The sequence below is a fragment of the Pempheris klunzingeri genome, chromosome 13 (assembly GCF_042242105.1).
Source record: "Pempheris klunzingeri isolate RE-2024b chromosome 13, fPemKlu1.hap1, whole genome shotgun sequence".
Taxonomy (NCBI): domain Eukaryota; kingdom Metazoa; phylum Chordata; class Actinopteri; order Acropomatiformes; family Pempheridae; genus Pempheris; species Pempheris klunzingeri.
In genome coordinates, this window is record NC_092024.1 from 10,739,247 (window position 1) to 10,753,600 (window position 14,354).

General features: G+C 43.3%; 3 protein-coding genes across 3 annotated transcripts; 2 read left to right on the forward strand and 1 right to left on the reverse strand.

The window, feature by feature from the left end:
- Nucleotides 1-3,171: 3,171 nt before the first annotated feature.
- On the reverse strand, nucleotides 3,172-7,308 carry angel1 (angel homolog 1 (Drosophila)). The gene is made up of 10 exons (XM_070842099.1): nucleotides 7,222-7,308; nucleotides 5,842-6,726; nucleotides 5,492-5,724; nucleotides 5,297-5,366; nucleotides 4,771-5,213; nucleotides 4,542-4,677; nucleotides 4,295-4,405; nucleotides 4,144-4,177; nucleotides 3,896-4,059; nucleotides 3,172-3,801 (listed from the first exon to the last, which is right to left on the reverse strand). The coding sequence occupies exons 1-10, from the start codon at nucleotides 7,286-7,288 to the stop codon at nucleotides 3,641-3,643; spliced, it is 2,304 nt and encodes a 767-aa protein (XP_070698200.1). The 5' UTR covers nucleotides 7,289-7,308; the 3' UTR covers nucleotides 3,172-3,640.
- A 488-nt stretch (nucleotides 7,309-7,796) lies between these two features.
- Nucleotides 7,797-11,395, forward strand: LOC139212405 (leucine-rich repeat-containing protein 74A). Its single transcript, XM_070842946.1, has 13 exons — nucleotides 7,797-7,905; nucleotides 8,123-8,298; nucleotides 8,374-8,481; nucleotides 8,599-8,692; nucleotides 8,846-8,895; nucleotides 9,016-9,097; nucleotides 9,218-9,303; nucleotides 9,369-9,563; nucleotides 9,656-9,751; nucleotides 9,906-10,049; nucleotides 10,203-10,307; nucleotides 10,480-10,565; nucleotides 10,786-11,395. The coding sequence occupies exons 1-13, from the start codon at nucleotides 7,797-7,799 to the stop codon at nucleotides 11,393-11,395; spliced, it is 1,941 nt and encodes a 646-aa protein (XP_070699047.1).
- A 450-nt stretch (nucleotides 11,396-11,845) lies between these two features.
- olfm4.1 (olfactomedin 4, tandem duplicate 1) lies at nucleotides 11,846-13,657 on the forward strand. Its single transcript, XM_070841709.1, has 5 exons — nucleotides 11,846-11,920; nucleotides 12,025-12,198; nucleotides 12,286-12,498; nucleotides 12,576-12,723; nucleotides 12,812-13,657. Exons 1-5 carry the CDS (start codon nucleotides 11,867-11,869, stop codon nucleotides 13,636-13,638), a joined length of 1,416 nt encoding a protein of 471 aa, XP_070697810.1. The 5' UTR covers nucleotides 11,846-11,866; the 3' UTR covers nucleotides 13,639-13,657.
- The last annotated feature ends 697 nt before the right edge of the window (nucleotides 13,658-14,354 follow it).

Below are 14,354 nucleotides of genomic sequence, written 5' to 3' on the forward strand. Positions count from 1 at the left end.
TGCGATCGGTATCGTCGTACTATAAGTGTGCAAATACATGTAATGTAATTTCGAATCCACTTAGGCTCTGCTGGGCAGCAACTGCTTGTGTAGTGACTAGTTTGCAAACCACGACCCTCGTGCCTTGTATGAAAATTCAAAGAAAAGAAAATGACTTTTTGTATCCGACCTATTATTCTCATTGCATAACTAAACTCAAAGCAGCATAACCTCTGCTCTTCCAAAATACTGAAAATGAATGAAATGAACTGTGAGACAGTTTTCTGACATCTGATATCCAGATGCTAGCTTATTTAGCATGTTATTTACCTTAATGAGATGCTGATTGAATATAGGATTGAATAGACAATATACAAAAGGTATATTTAAGGGTATGAAGGCATCTGTTTAGCGATAATATGAGCAACAGGAGAATCCTTCACACGAACCAAGACAATTATCAACGTGACTCGTGGCAACGTGGCTGAACGACCACATCTGCATTTAATGGGGATGTAAAGTAATGAGAAGTCAGTTTATATGTACTGTATAACTGCTTTATATATACATTGTAACTTTTATTTGTAGCAACTTTAATATTTCACTTGCCTTAAGTGGTATCCAAGCAGCTGACTTCCATTTAAGCTAAGCTGTGAAGAAGTTTGTTTACAACACTTTTATCTGTATTTTATTTGTTTTGTTTTTTTTATTGGAAAGATTCTGTCGTTTTATACTTCCCTCAGTGTTGGTGAGTACCAGTAGACCACTTCATATGTACCACACAGTTCTGAATATGTTGCTACAGCCAACATTTTTATGTACAGTACTGTAAGTGTTGTCCATTTTGAATTTCAGCGCTCTTTAACACGATTGTTTTGTACCAAGAGACTGTTGATTTACAGGATAACAATAAAGGCTCATTTGAGTTGTGGCGACACCATTTTTTTTCTTATTCCTCTTTGTGATGATTTTTAGAAATTCACGGTAATGCATTTAAGTTGCCTGCCCTTATTTAAGCAGTACACATCCAAATAGATCCAGAAATTCAGTGTCTAATCAATGAGTCTGCTGTAATTAAGTGTCAGGCGGGGAATTGAGCCAGTTTTCTGTCAACCAGTAGTTGAAACTGCGTACAGGATGTCCTCAGTTTTATGGGCAGCTTTTGGCACCAAGGCAGATGATGACGAGAGCAGATTCAGGAGATGTCTTAACGCTACTCGTAAGGTTTAGGAAACTTCATGCCAACAGCTCCATAAAAGGGAAGAATTGGTCTCTGTATGCAGCAAAACAGTGAATTAAAAACACAGAGCCAGACCAAGTGGGAGAGTTTCAACATGTTATATCAATATGAATATCAATCAAACAGCAACTCAAATGGAAAAACTATTCCGTCACAAGTAAAACAGACATCCTTTGCTCATCATCATATTGTTTAGGTGTTGCCAGTGTGTGCTGCGGGCTTATAAATCTAAGTCAAGATCGTTCCACAATAACAGAATCCACCACCTCTACAAGCACTCTGAATTATTTCTTCAAACGGTTTGACACCCATAATCACTCTGCTGTCTGTGAGGAGCTGCTGCTGGCCAGGTGTAAGCCTAGCAAGGCACCAAGGCCAGATGGCATCCCGGCTGAGGTGCTCAAGCTCCATGCCGTGGTGCTCTCCCCCATCCTCCTCTCCATCTTCTGGGCATCAGCATCAACACCCACCCGCTGGAAAACATCCACCATCACACTAGTACCAAGGAAACTATTACCGACTGGTCACACTCACTTTAATTCCTGTAAGAAATTGTTCTTGAATATCATCCTGTTAGTCTTCAGACCACAGCTGGAACCCCATCAGTTTGCCTACAGGGACAGAGGGTGTTGTAGCAACACACCACACGCTGTCAGAATAGGCCCAGTATCATCATCAAATGTCATGACCAACACTGGAGCCCCTGAGGGCAGTGTCCTCAGTCCCTTTGTCTACACAAGTCCCTGCACCCGTCTCTCACCCATCTCCACATACCTCAAAGACTCTGATGGCACTGCCATTCTCAAACTACTCAATGACAGTAACTGTCTATAAAGAAATATGAGTCTATATATTGTCAGGGCGCTGCTGTGTTTGTGTGTGCGGCTTCTGTGTTGAACTGGCAGTGAAAACAAAACTATCTGGAACAGTAAATTCTAAATCTATTTTAAATGTCTGGGGTATACTAGTAATATGTGTACTGCTGTCACGATCAGGGATCCTGCTGTTTAATGGAAGTCCACCTCACTGCACAGCCACCAGCTAATAAGGTTTAATGGCTGCAGCATTTAGTGAAAGAGGGAGCCACTTTCATGCATAGGCAAATATTGCACCTCTGAAAGGTGTGAGGTAAAATACTGTCATGTTCCCATGTACTGCTGCAGAACCAAGTGTAAGATGGAGAGTGGGGAGATTTGTGTAAGCAAGCTCCTAAAACAAGGGTTTGTTAATGTTGTGGCATGATTGAGATAAACAACTCCCTATCTTCGCTTCCAGTGGATTCCAGATGTCAAACACATTGACCATGACTGTTTGTAAAGATATAGAAACAGAAGGCATAATGACCTATTTGGGGAGAAAAAAAATCCTACTGACCTACTTCATTTACTTGCATGTCTTTGACGCCACAGGGGGAGTAAAGACATCCACAATCTGATATAAAATCCCTATGAGGTTTGCAATGGTTGTATTATTGGAAATATATTTACATAGCATACTGACAACAATGAATAAGGAGCAGGTGAAAGATGGGAATCACCTTTGTAAATGCTCTACAGCACACATGCACGCACACACCACACAAAGCTCTCTTATGGAGCCCCATCATGCATGAACACTCAACTATCTAAATGAATTATTCATTCATGCATCAACCAGATAGACCCACACTCATATACGCACAAACATGTTTGCCCTGACAAACTGAGTGCCTTAGTGTACCAGGATGGAAGGGGCAGAGCCAACATTCAGGTCACAATCTCAGCACTAGACCAGACAGGATACACAAGGTGCCAGACACCAACTGGAGGATTTAATGTGAGTGGATGCATTTAACTGTTACGTTATAAACTCAGGAAAGAGCCACAAATTCTCAAATAATGCCTGAAGTCAGGCTTTGTGCTTTTTCTCAAGTGTTGAAAGAGCAAATAATACGACAGAGCCACAAATCTACGGAAAATATTTATTCAATATTTTGAAATATTTCTAAAAAAATATAACTCACAATCAGAGAAATCTAATTCTCATCTCAAAATTAGGTTTAAGATAAATTAAAATGTGACAGAGCAGCTGTCAACTGCATATGACCAGGCCAGTTTTATTATCAAATCAATAAGAATTAAAGCAATCATTGCTTTCATTTTTTTTAAATGACTTACAGCATCATTAATAAAATCTGTCATGTCTCAGTCATAGCTCTCCATCATTTATCAGATGAAAACCATGTGGCACAATACTGAATATTGGCATCCATTAATTTTCCTGGCTCTTTTGAACAAAAATATTAACTTCTATTGAGTTACAAAACTATGACTTTGATGCCAGGGCTGAGCCACAAGTAATGGTATTTATACTAACAAAAACCAAAACCAAATGTGTACAAAGCAAGACTTAAGTCAAAAATGCTTCACCCAGTCTTTTCAATCATGCAGTGTTCAGGTCAAGCTGGAATTTGGCCAGAAGACTGAGATGGTCTGAGGGGAATCTGTGATTGGGAAGGCCCATCATTGACCACAAGACGTCCTCTGAGAGGAGGGAGAGAGAACCAATCAGCTTCAGACCCTCACTCACAGAGTCACCGCCAGCTGACAAAAAAAAGAAAAATCAGAACAAATGTTTTCCACAGTAGAGAATTCATTCAGAGCTGCAAACATGTCCTTTTGTGTCATGTCCTCATACCTTTTTCATCAGTGGCTGAGATGCACCTTGGAGTGTAGAAGATGTAGTCTACGGTAGCTCCCCCTTCAGAGTGCAGGGTCGTGACTTCTGGATTGCCAGAGCCGGGGAGAACGTGTTTGTAGACCGACTCCAGGTTTAACCGATGACTCAGAGCGTGTCTGAACCTGTGAGACAAAATGAACACTTTCTGATCTGATACTCTACATATGTATGAAGACAAGATGACAAAAAACTGCAGTTAAACTGACTTTTTCTCATAAGGCTGATTTTCCCTTGAAGCATCTGCGCACAAAAAGAAATAAAAGACAGATATTCAAAGCATTCTGATAAGAAAATTAGGTTGTGTAAATAGAAGTGATGCAAAATGATGTTGTGGTTTTTGTATAGTAAGACTGCTACCTGGTGTGTTGTCAGTCACGCCTGGGATCAGCTCCAGGTCCAGAGGACGGACACATGCAGCTGGACAGAAGCGCAGCTGCAGGAGGAAATCATGGCTGAACTGACATTTCCCTGCAAGAGAAGCACAAATACAAGACAGGAAGTGAAGAGAGCAAGGAAATGAAACACAAAAGACTGAAGTCCATTCCATGGATCAAGGTTACAAAAATAACAGTGTTAAAAACATGCTATGATCTCACACACTGACCTGGTTTCTGGCTCTTAAATGTCTCCTTCAAACTTGCGTACTGGCAGCTGTCAGTGATTCCCAGACAGGAGGGCCAAAGGGGAGCAAACAGTCTGTAACAATGGGCTTTGTATGATAGGTCCTCTTGACCTGATATCTGTTGGACATTATGAGCACATGCATGGTTACAGAGGTCATTCCTGCAAGCATCATTATGGTTAAACCTGTCACTGCCGTGTTTTAGTCTCACCATCCATGCCGGTAGACCCTGGAAGTAGAGCTCACCGGTGGTGATCAGCTGGTACAGCGGCATGTGGGGCACAGAGTTAAAGTCCCCACACAAAATAAGGTTACAGTGCTCGCCTTTGGCCCTACAGGACTTCACCACTCTGTCGATTTCTGCTAGCATTATGGCTAGCTGAGTCAGCTTCACATCACCCCTCCTGGGGTTGAAGAGCAGGTGTGTGTTGGCCACGCAGAGGGGTGGGCCCTTCACTTTGACCTCTGATCCCTGGGTGACCACTGGCCGAAGCAGCAAAACGATGCCCACATTGTGCCGGTCCAGCAGCTCCATCTCAGGCCTGAAGAACTCCAGCAGGGTGACTGATACCTCGGAGAAGCAACTGCCACGATAGCAAGTAGCACAGCCGTCTGTCTTAGTCCCTGTACGCCGCTTGTACACACAGGTGTAGCCTGGAGTGACACCATGAAAACAACATATGTAATGTCTTCATAATCATAATATCCTATAGTTAGTATTATCTCTGATGACCTACCCATCTGAGACAAGACTGGACACAGTTGTTCACGGTAGTGGTTCTCCTGAACCTCTTGAAGACACAAAATCTACACACCAGAGGACACATGCAGTGGAGAGCTAAAGATCACAGTTAAAATGTATCTAGTTTGAATTTATGAATGAAACAAGCCACATCTACTCTCTATTTTCAGTCAGCTGGCGCGTGACTCACATCTGGTGTCCATTTCAGTATTTCCTCTAATAGTAGGCTGTAACGGTAGTGCCAGTCCAGCACCTCCAGAGGGCAGTGTGTGTACAGCTCCTGGTTGGCCAGTAGAAGGTCGTCAGCGAGGATGTTGTAGGACATAACAGTGAAGTTCATCACTGTCTTTTCGAATGGGAAGGGTGTCAGGGCAGTCTCTGCTGCAGAGGCATCTTCCTCCATTTCCCATACTCTCCACATTACTGGGTGAAAATCAAACACACACATACGAGGCTGTGCAAATTAACAGCTGGATATTAAAATACAGTACAATTTAGGCACTTCAGCAGAGAAGAGAAAAAAAACAATCAGTTGCTCACCTTCGAAGGGCACTGTCGGCTCTGCTGGAGGGTAATAGCTCCCGGCAGGAAATTGCAACAGTGGGCACTGCACTTCTTCTGCCAGGCCTGGTCCTGCAGGAAAGTGCCAGCGTGTTTGTGTATCATGATGCTCGCTGAAGTTAAAGTGGGTTTGAGTGTCTGAGAGAAGGGAGGCAAATATCTCCCCACCATGCATCTCATCAGCAGCCGGAGCTACATATTCATCCCAGCACTCAGTTATTTCAGCTGTAGTTTTAGCAGCAGTTGCCGACTCTTCCAAGCTTGTTATCTGTGTTTGGTCCTGCACTGGACAGGCACTTTCTTGTATGCTGGTCAAAGCTGGAGTTACTAACTCTTCCAAGCTTTGTATGTGTGTTTTTTCCTTCACTGGACAGTTGGTTTTCTGAGTGTTGTCTTCTGTTTGAAGGCACTCCAGTTGTGTCCAAAGTGTTTGCTCTGGACTAATGTCCTCAGTTGGAAAAATACTTTCATCCCCTGTGTTTTGCTCCGTAGGGTGAATGGTTATTTCCCCGCCCTCTAGCTTGAGAGCATCCACTCTCTCTTGTTGCAGTTCACCTCCCATCTCTGCTTCTTTCTCCTCCGCTGCAGGTTGCACCCCACTCATCTTGGAAGCATCTTCGCTCTTTGTTTCTTCCTGCAGGACTGTCACCAACTGATCTTTGCCATCAGAGCCATCGTTTTCCTTTTCTGGCCTTGGTTCTTTCATCCTTTCTTTCGTTTCTCCCTTCGTCCCACTGTGTGGGCCGGGCCACTGGTCCAGCAGGGTTGTCTGAGACTGGGTGAACCTTCTGGTTGTGACAACACCACCATCCCACACTGCCGTACCATTAACCACTGCAGGGGGGACTCCCTTCTTTGAGGCCTCTGTAAGACAACACTAGTGTCAGAGAGCATGCATGCATTCACAGTAAGATAAAAGCATGCAAAGCTCTTTAGTTTGTGTAACTTGTTTAGCCAAAATAATGACACCCTGTGTTAGATGAGACAGAGAAATCAGACTCTCTGAACATAAACGGCGCAGCAAAACAAGACACACGTGTTGACGTCAGGGGGGCGTCTAGAGAGTGCATGCTAACACACGTTTCCACGAGCTAACGCTAGCTAAGCAACTATAGCACAGTGTGCCATTAGTTTCCGTATCACAAAAGAGGAACTATAATAACACACTAAGGGAACAAAAGAACGTGTCACACGGATATAGAAGTTTAGATGGCCAACATAACTAGCGCCAACAACTGCCGAGGCAAACTGCTCCGTCAGCAGCGACCGAAACTTAACACCAGCGACCAGTAACGCTTGAAATATACACATGGTTTCAATACAACTTAAAGTCACTTTGACAGTTTTAAACAAATTTACCTGACAGTCGACCGGTCAGGTACCGTGACAACGGGTAGAGCGCATAACATAACAGAGTGCCAATCATGGTGTTTTAGCGGAGTCAGCGCATGCGCAGTCTGAACATGAAGGTGGTGGCGTGAGAGGTTCAGGGCCAACAGTTTTATCAAATTATTTTTATTTGTCTTAATCAGGTAAAAAAAAAAAAAAAAATACAGAAGTCTGTGAAATCTGTGATAGTATGAGCATGTGCAACATAATGTAAAAATGCTACTTTTCTTTCACACCTCACCTCACATACTACTTCATGCTGTACAAAAGGCTGCTTACTGTTTGGCATGCAGTTACTAAAAACACCTGATTGTAACCACACTGAGGCATAAATTGTTAATGTCACCACACGTGACACATTATCTAAGGGGTAGAGTTACCCTGCTGGACAGCAAGGGCCTGTTGCATTTCACAGTGCTACACCAGACAGAAGACACAGGGGAAAATGAACAAATAACCCAGAGGACTGTATTCTCTTTGTGTATAGGCAATGGCTTCATACAGGGCCTAGGGTTAGGGTTAGGGGGGACAGAGGGCAGACAGCAATGTCGACACTGTCTTTTGAGTCCCTCTGCTTAAAAGATGATGATAGTCCATCTCCAACTCAACCCCAGGATGTGGAGGATGAGTTCGACACAGACTTGGAGCTGAATGGTAAGTACGTTAAATTAATTCTCGGATCCCCTCTTGGATAAATATAATATATGAGTCATGTTGCTGTTCTTACTGTAAAGCTGTCAATTTTGTCCTGTTAATAATTCTGAGGTAAAATATGACCAATTTCCAAATACATAAACAAATAAATGAAGTGTTGCTGTGAAACAAAAGCCTATTCAGTGGTACTCATCCTGTATGGGTTCACTCATTACAGAAAAAGAGGAGATGAAGAACGAGGCCTCTATATCTGAAGTGTACCGCCAGGCCTGCAGGCTGGTGGGTGTGGTGCCAGTCTCCTATTTTATACGAAACCTCGAGTCTACAACCATGACCCTCAGCCACCATGGGCTTGGGCCTTTGGGGTGCAAGGCTCTTGCTATTGCTTTAGTGGTACGTTTTGTATTATTGAGTGTTTGTGATGTTTTTTTTTAGATAGAACATTTCTGATAAGCTGTTTGCATTTAGACTGACATGCATATCAACACACTGGAACTGGCAGACAATGGCATTCAAGCGGAGGGAGCCAAATACCTTGTGGAAATGCTGAGGGCCAATTTCACCATTCAGCACCTGGTATGTCAGACTGCACACCTACCACTAGAGGGCACAAGTGGCTTTCAGGTGACATTTGTGCTTGACTTTTCCAGTGGAGAATGCTGCAGACTGAACCAGCATGTCTTCTGCTTTCAGGATTTGTCCAACAACGGTCTGCAGTCTGCAGGAGCTGAGCATGTCGCTAAACTGTTGCTGGACAACATTTCATTAAAATCTATGAAACTTTCAGGTACTGCACTGAGACCAGGCTAGACACAAGCATACAGTTTCAAGCCCTGTGCTCAGGATCAGTGAGCCCAACAAAAATGGCAATAACATGCTTAATTGTATTCATCAGTCTTCTTATTTCGCACATTTAAACTTTCAATATTTACCCCAACAGGAAATGGATTTACTGATGATGACGGCAGGTATTTTGCAGAAGCCCTCTCAGTAAGTGATTAATGATCAGTTAATCCAAACACATTGTAGCTGTGGTTTGATATTTCATTTTAAAGCAGATTATTTGATTACTTTTGCAGTTATTATGTCACTAATATTTACTGCATTTAGATAAATTCCAGATTAAAGGAACTGGACTTGAGCCATAATGAGTTTTGCGGAAAAGGAGGGGAACATTTGGGACAACTGCTGGGTACGGTAAAATTCACTCATCTTCATGTCACTACAGATGTGGCCAAATGCATTGTTAGACTTTACAAATGTTATACCAAACCAAAGAAAATGACCACAAGATCCGACTCCATTTCTACAGCAAACAATGAGGGCCTTGAGGTGCTGGATCTCAGCTGGAATCATCTGAGAATGAAAGGGGCTGTGGCTTTTTGCGCTGGACTCAAGGTATGGCTGTAAGAAATTCATCTGGTCAACGACTTGGCGTGCATCTCATCAGTCTCCATATGCAGGTGAATATGATGTTGAAACACCTTGACTTATCATGGAACGGTTTTGGGAACGAGGGCGCCCTGGCCATGGGGGAGGCCCTAAAATTCAACAACACTCTGGTGCACCTCAACCTCAACAACAACCGCCTCACCAATGAGGGCGTTGGCATGCTGTGCCGGGGTCTTGAGTTCAATGACACACTCCGAGTCCTACTGGTAGGTGGGCAAGGTTATATTGAGGTAATTTATATCATCAGTACAACTATAGATCCATCTTAAGGTGATGTGTTATTCTTACACTCCTGCAGCTGGCTTACAACTCTTTAACAGTAGAGGGAGCTCTGGCTCTGGTTAATGTGGTGAAGAACACGCCTAAAACCGCCTTGGAGGAGATCAACATATGTGTGAGTGAATGTCTCACGTCCTGATCGGATTATTCTGTCATATAATTTGATGTCAGTTCAAACAAATCACGTCTTTCACCAAGAAACAAAGCACAATGACTACCTGATATCATGCGCACCGTTGTTGTGAGTTACCTTTTTTTTTTTTTTTTAGAATGTGCTGGTAAATGAGAACTTTGTGCATCTGTTGGAGGTGACATGTCAGGAGCACCCCAGTCTGGAAGTACAGTATGGTGGAGTGGGAGGCTTCATCGCTAAGAAGCCACCAAAACGCATTGATCCTATGAAAGTCATTCAGGTCTGATTGGTTGAGAACACAAAAAAAATCTGAAATTAATATCTATATTCCATAATTTTATATAAAAATGCAATCTTATATTCCTGTATTGTGCCTAATATGTAATCTACTCACAAACTTAGTGAAACTGTCAAACTGTCTCTTTCTTTTAAGGATTATTTGGACCAACGCAAGCTGCGCCTGTGGGATTTCTTTCGGAACATTGATAAAGATGGCACCATGCGAGTCCCTGTAGCTGACTTCAGGAGGGCCGTGCAGGTTTCCAAATGAACTGATGTATTGATGTATTGATCTGTGCAGAGTCAGTGACATCTGCAGGAAGTACCGCACTGACAGAATACCATGAGATCGTCCTCTGAAATCATGTATGATGAGTTTTCTTCTAGTGTAGACTCTGAGATTTTCCTTCTGTCCTGTGAAAACATGACAGCAATCAAGTATCCCTTTGGATCGGTACCAGATTGAGGAGCTGATTCAGAGACTTGATCGTGACAGGACGGGGATGGTAGACTACAGGTGAGCATGTGTCCTACTGTTTGATCATGCTCACAGATGGGCCTTCTAAATTGATTCTCATAGTCGGTTAAGGTGCGTTTTAGTCATGAGCTGGGAATATGTCCAGATTTTGAATTTGAGAGACGCCTAGAAAAATGACTTTGTGAAAGATGTTTGTGTATGGGTAGTAAATTCAGTGAAGTTCTAAAGTCCAAGAGTGTTATCTGATGTTTCATTGCAGGGGGCTGGCAGATACAAGGAAACAGATGATGAGGGATCACCGCCGCCAGCTGAGGAAGGTTGAATCCCGTCAGAAGAAAGAGAAGCAGAAGAGTGACCGCATTCTCAAGACCTTCCAGAGCGCCGTGGAGGCCGTAACGCCACGCAGCTCCATGGTCATATCTCCAGGTGGTGCCAGAGAGGATTCAAGTGGCCCTCAGCACTTCTCTGCCACCCCTCTCAGTTCTTGGCACCACATCGTCATGTCCAACAGCAGTCGCTATTCTGTCACTAATCTGAGCAATGAGCATGTCCACCTGCCCATGTTAAGTGGCTCCACACCTTACCGCCCCACCAGCTCCCCGGGTATGCGCTCCTACTCCCAGCCAAACCTACTGGATGACTCCCCTCGCTCTGCTCCAGGCAAGTCCATCTCTGCCCAGGGAATACGCTCCGATCCAGAGATGGGCCATAGCAAGCTGAGCCCCACTGCTAACCACCTGACCAGGTCCAGACCTGCTCTTAATGCCAAGCAGCCAGAGGTTAAAGCCAAAACCAAGAAAGTTAAGAAAAAGAAAGCTATCAAACGTGTGAATAAAAGTTCAAAGAATCCTAAACAAACTGTCAAATGACTGTCAAACTCTTTGTCATGCTGTGAGATGTTACGATTCTTTTTGCCTGACACAGTTGGCTGTTTTGTTATTAACAATTATTAAATAAAAATTGATTTTGATGATTGATCTTGCTTCTAATGACAAATGTCATGGTATAGTCAGCATTCATTCATCTCTCACCCACACTGGATCACCCGGGGAAACAAAACATGTCATAACACTTGGGAACTCAGTCAGATGGTAGACCCACCCATCAGTGATTCTTTGAATTCTGATGCACAACCAAACATTTGAGGATAGTTTCAAACAACTGTCTGTGTAAACACATCTGTTTGCTGAAGATAACATTAAGTGTTGTATCTTGGCGTGTTCTTCAGCTAACAATGCTGTGAACTTGGACAGGTGCTGCCACCTGTAAAACACTGAAAGAGGCTATATAAGCCCCAAAGATCCAGCTCTGTCATTCATGACAACTGTGACTGCACCGCAATGATCGGCACTCTGTATTTCTTAGCACTGCTGAGCTCCACGATGGCCTGGGGGGTACGTATGACATGACTTAGATCAAGTGATTCATCTTTAGTCTTTGAGGTTCTTCCCACATTAGAGGTAAGCTGATCTGCTGAATTATCATGTGACCTTTTCAGCGTGTAGGCCTGTGGCGCGAGGGGAGTATGAGGAATGAGACAGGAGGTGGAAGCGGGGACAGGTGCACTTGTGATGCCTTCTTGCCCAGTTCTACCTTTCCCATCAAAGACCTGGTGGTGGTAGAGCAGACGGCGGTGGAAATCACACACAAAGTGGAACTGGAGATGGGCAAGGTACTCAGGCATATTAGTAGCATGTAAAATAGATGGTGACATATTTCAGACAGACGAAAAAAGTGTAAATCTTTTTTTTAATTTCAGCTGGAAGAGTATGAGACCAAGCTGACAGCATATGCAGAGAAGATAATAAAGCTGACAGCAGAAATTGAAAAAATGGAGAAGAACCCTGATGCATACACCGAAGCCGACATGGATGAGACGAAGGTGGAGATTAAACAAGTGGAGGCTCTGATTAAAGAGCTGCAGCTCTCCATCAAAGGCTCCACCACCGTCTTTGAGGTTCTGCGTGTGCAGGTAAGTCCTGGCGATGGTGGTCACCACATCAACCGACATAATGCCAATGCACGCTCAAACCGTGTGTTTCCTCTCAGATCACAGCCATGGTGGTGACCCTGGACAGGCTGGAGAAGACCTACGATAAGAATGTGGTGCTGGTGGTGCGTCGGGAGTACATCAAGGTGCAGCTTCAACTAGAGGAGTGCGAGAGACGCCACCAGGAGCTTTTCAATCCCAACATTGGTAAGTTCATTTACACTAACATCCACATTTACTGGAAATCTAAGACCTCTTTGGACTCATTAAACAATTTTTTCCTCTTTCTCTACAGGGTCTTGCGCACACACAGGCATCATCAGGGTCAGCAAACCCATCGTAAGCCAACTGAATGCCCATCTCAATGCTGCCCACAAATATGGAGGCTGGGGGAAAGATTCAAAGCCTGTTCCTGATAGAGAATCTATGTACTGGTACTCCGGCTACAGTAGTGCATCCATTGTTGACATTAGGTTCTACACCAACTACAAGAACCTAATTTTGAGAAACCACTTCCAGCATCACAACTTACACAGCAGCTGGACTGGCACAGGGAACAATTTCATCATCCGTGACAACAGCCTGTATTATCAGATCAACAGGCCGTTTGGGTTGGCCAAACTGAATTTCACCACCATGGAATATGAATCCAGGGTGATTCCCAGGGCTAGCACCAGATTCTCCTACACTACCTCCCCCAATCAGAACTTTGACTTTGCTGCTGATGAAACGGGCCTGTGGGTGACCTATGCTACAGAGGAGTCCAGTGGTCGGATGGTCATTGCTAAAATAGACGAGCCTTCTTTTGGCGTAGAGGAGGAATGGCAGACTAGTGTCTATAAACCGGGTGTGAGCAATGCATTCATGGTGTGTGGTGTTCTGTACGCAGTCAGAACAATTGATATCCAGACTGAAGAAATATTTTACAAGTATGACACCAAAACCAAACAAGAGAGCTACATCAGCGTTCCCTTTGACAGGTTCCAGGAAAAGTTCTCCAACCTGGACTACAATCCCACTGACCAGAAGCTCTACATGTACAATGATGGCTACTATGTTAACTACCACCTGTGGTTCAACCACACAACAAAAGCCACTGTGGAACCACCACTTCTGGTCTAAATCATTTTCTGTGATTTACTGAAGTTGTGAATCTTTGTGAAGTTGTGATCTCCCATTTTTTCTCATGTCCTGCATCATTTATCCTTCTTTCTGATCTCTAATAAATGATCTCAAGCATTAGAAAAGTGTCAAGTGTGTCCTTGTGCAAATGCTCATGAATAAAACACCTGATTCTCTAATGACATTTAATTCTCTCACTCATTCTCTCCTGTGCGTCACACACATTCAAAGTTCAGCCTGTGGTGGCAGAATCATTTCACTATTTATGGTTTAGTTGCATTTGTAATAGTTGTCAAAGTAGACAGAAAAGGCCTCTTTCAGTTTACTTGTGAGTGACTTCCATGAACATGCTTACAAACTATTAGTTGACCATTTTTGATCATACAATGTACATGACATTTGAATTTAAATGTTGGATTGCATGCTCAGTAAATCAATTTACTATACTATACTATATCGGCTTTCCTTGTATTTCTGATGTGTCTGCAGAGTTGCTACTTGCAGTCTGCTGCCATAGTGTTGTGTCACAGAAGTGGCTAGATTTGTGTTTCAACGTAATATAAATATCATATATTTTATCTAGGTGCCTACAACTGCACAATACGCCTTTTTCACAGAAGACATGATGTGTTTTGGCAGTGACAGTAAATAAAAAATAAATGATGATGGCTGTATTCCATTTAGTTGCTTCAGTTTAAAGAGGAAAGCTGGCTCAT

What these genes read in the sequence shown, in the direction of transcription:
- angel1 (XM_070842099.1), bottom strand. Translation starts at nt 7,288, where the DNA reads ATGATTGGCACTCTGTTATGTTATGCGCTCTACCCGTTGTCACGGTAC. An exon ending in AGGGTCTACCGGCATGGATG is followed by an intron (nt 4,678 to 4,770) that starts GTGAGACTAAAA and finishes AATGTCCAACAG; the next exon opens with ATATCAGGTCAAGAGGACCT. An exon ending in AATCAGCCTTATGAGAAAAA is followed by an intron (nt 4,060 to 4,143) that starts GTCAGTTTAACT and finishes TTTGTCTCACAG; the next exon opens with GTTCAGACACGCTCTGAGTC.
- LOC139212405 (XM_070842946.1), top strand. Translation starts at nt 7,797, where the DNA reads ATGTCGACACTGTCTTTTGAGTCCCTCTGCTTAAAAGATGATGATAGT. An exon ending in ATTTTGCAGAAGCCCTCTCA is followed by an intron (nt 8,896 to 9,015) that starts GTAAGTGATTAA and finishes TACTGCATTTAG; the next exon opens with ATAAATTCCAGATTAAAGGA. An exon ending in ACTTCAGGAGGGCCGTGCAG is followed by an intron (nt 10,308 to 10,479) that starts GTTTCCAAATGA and finishes AAAACATGACAG; the next exon opens with CAATCAAGTATCCCTTTGGA.
- olfm4.1 (XM_070841709.1), top strand. Translation starts at nt 11,867, where the DNA reads ATGATCGGCACTCTGTATTTCTTAGCACTGCTGAGCTCCACGATGGCC. An exon ending in GCTCCACGATGGCCTGGGGG is followed by an intron (nt 11,921 to 12,024) that starts GTACGTATGACA and finishes TGACCTTTTCAG; the next exon opens with CGTGTAGGCCTGTGGCGCGA. An exon ending in TTGAGGTTCTGCGTGTGCAG is followed by an intron (nt 12,499 to 12,575) that starts GTAAGTCCTGGC and finishes GTTTCCTCTCAG; the next exon opens with ATCACAGCCATGGTGGTGAC.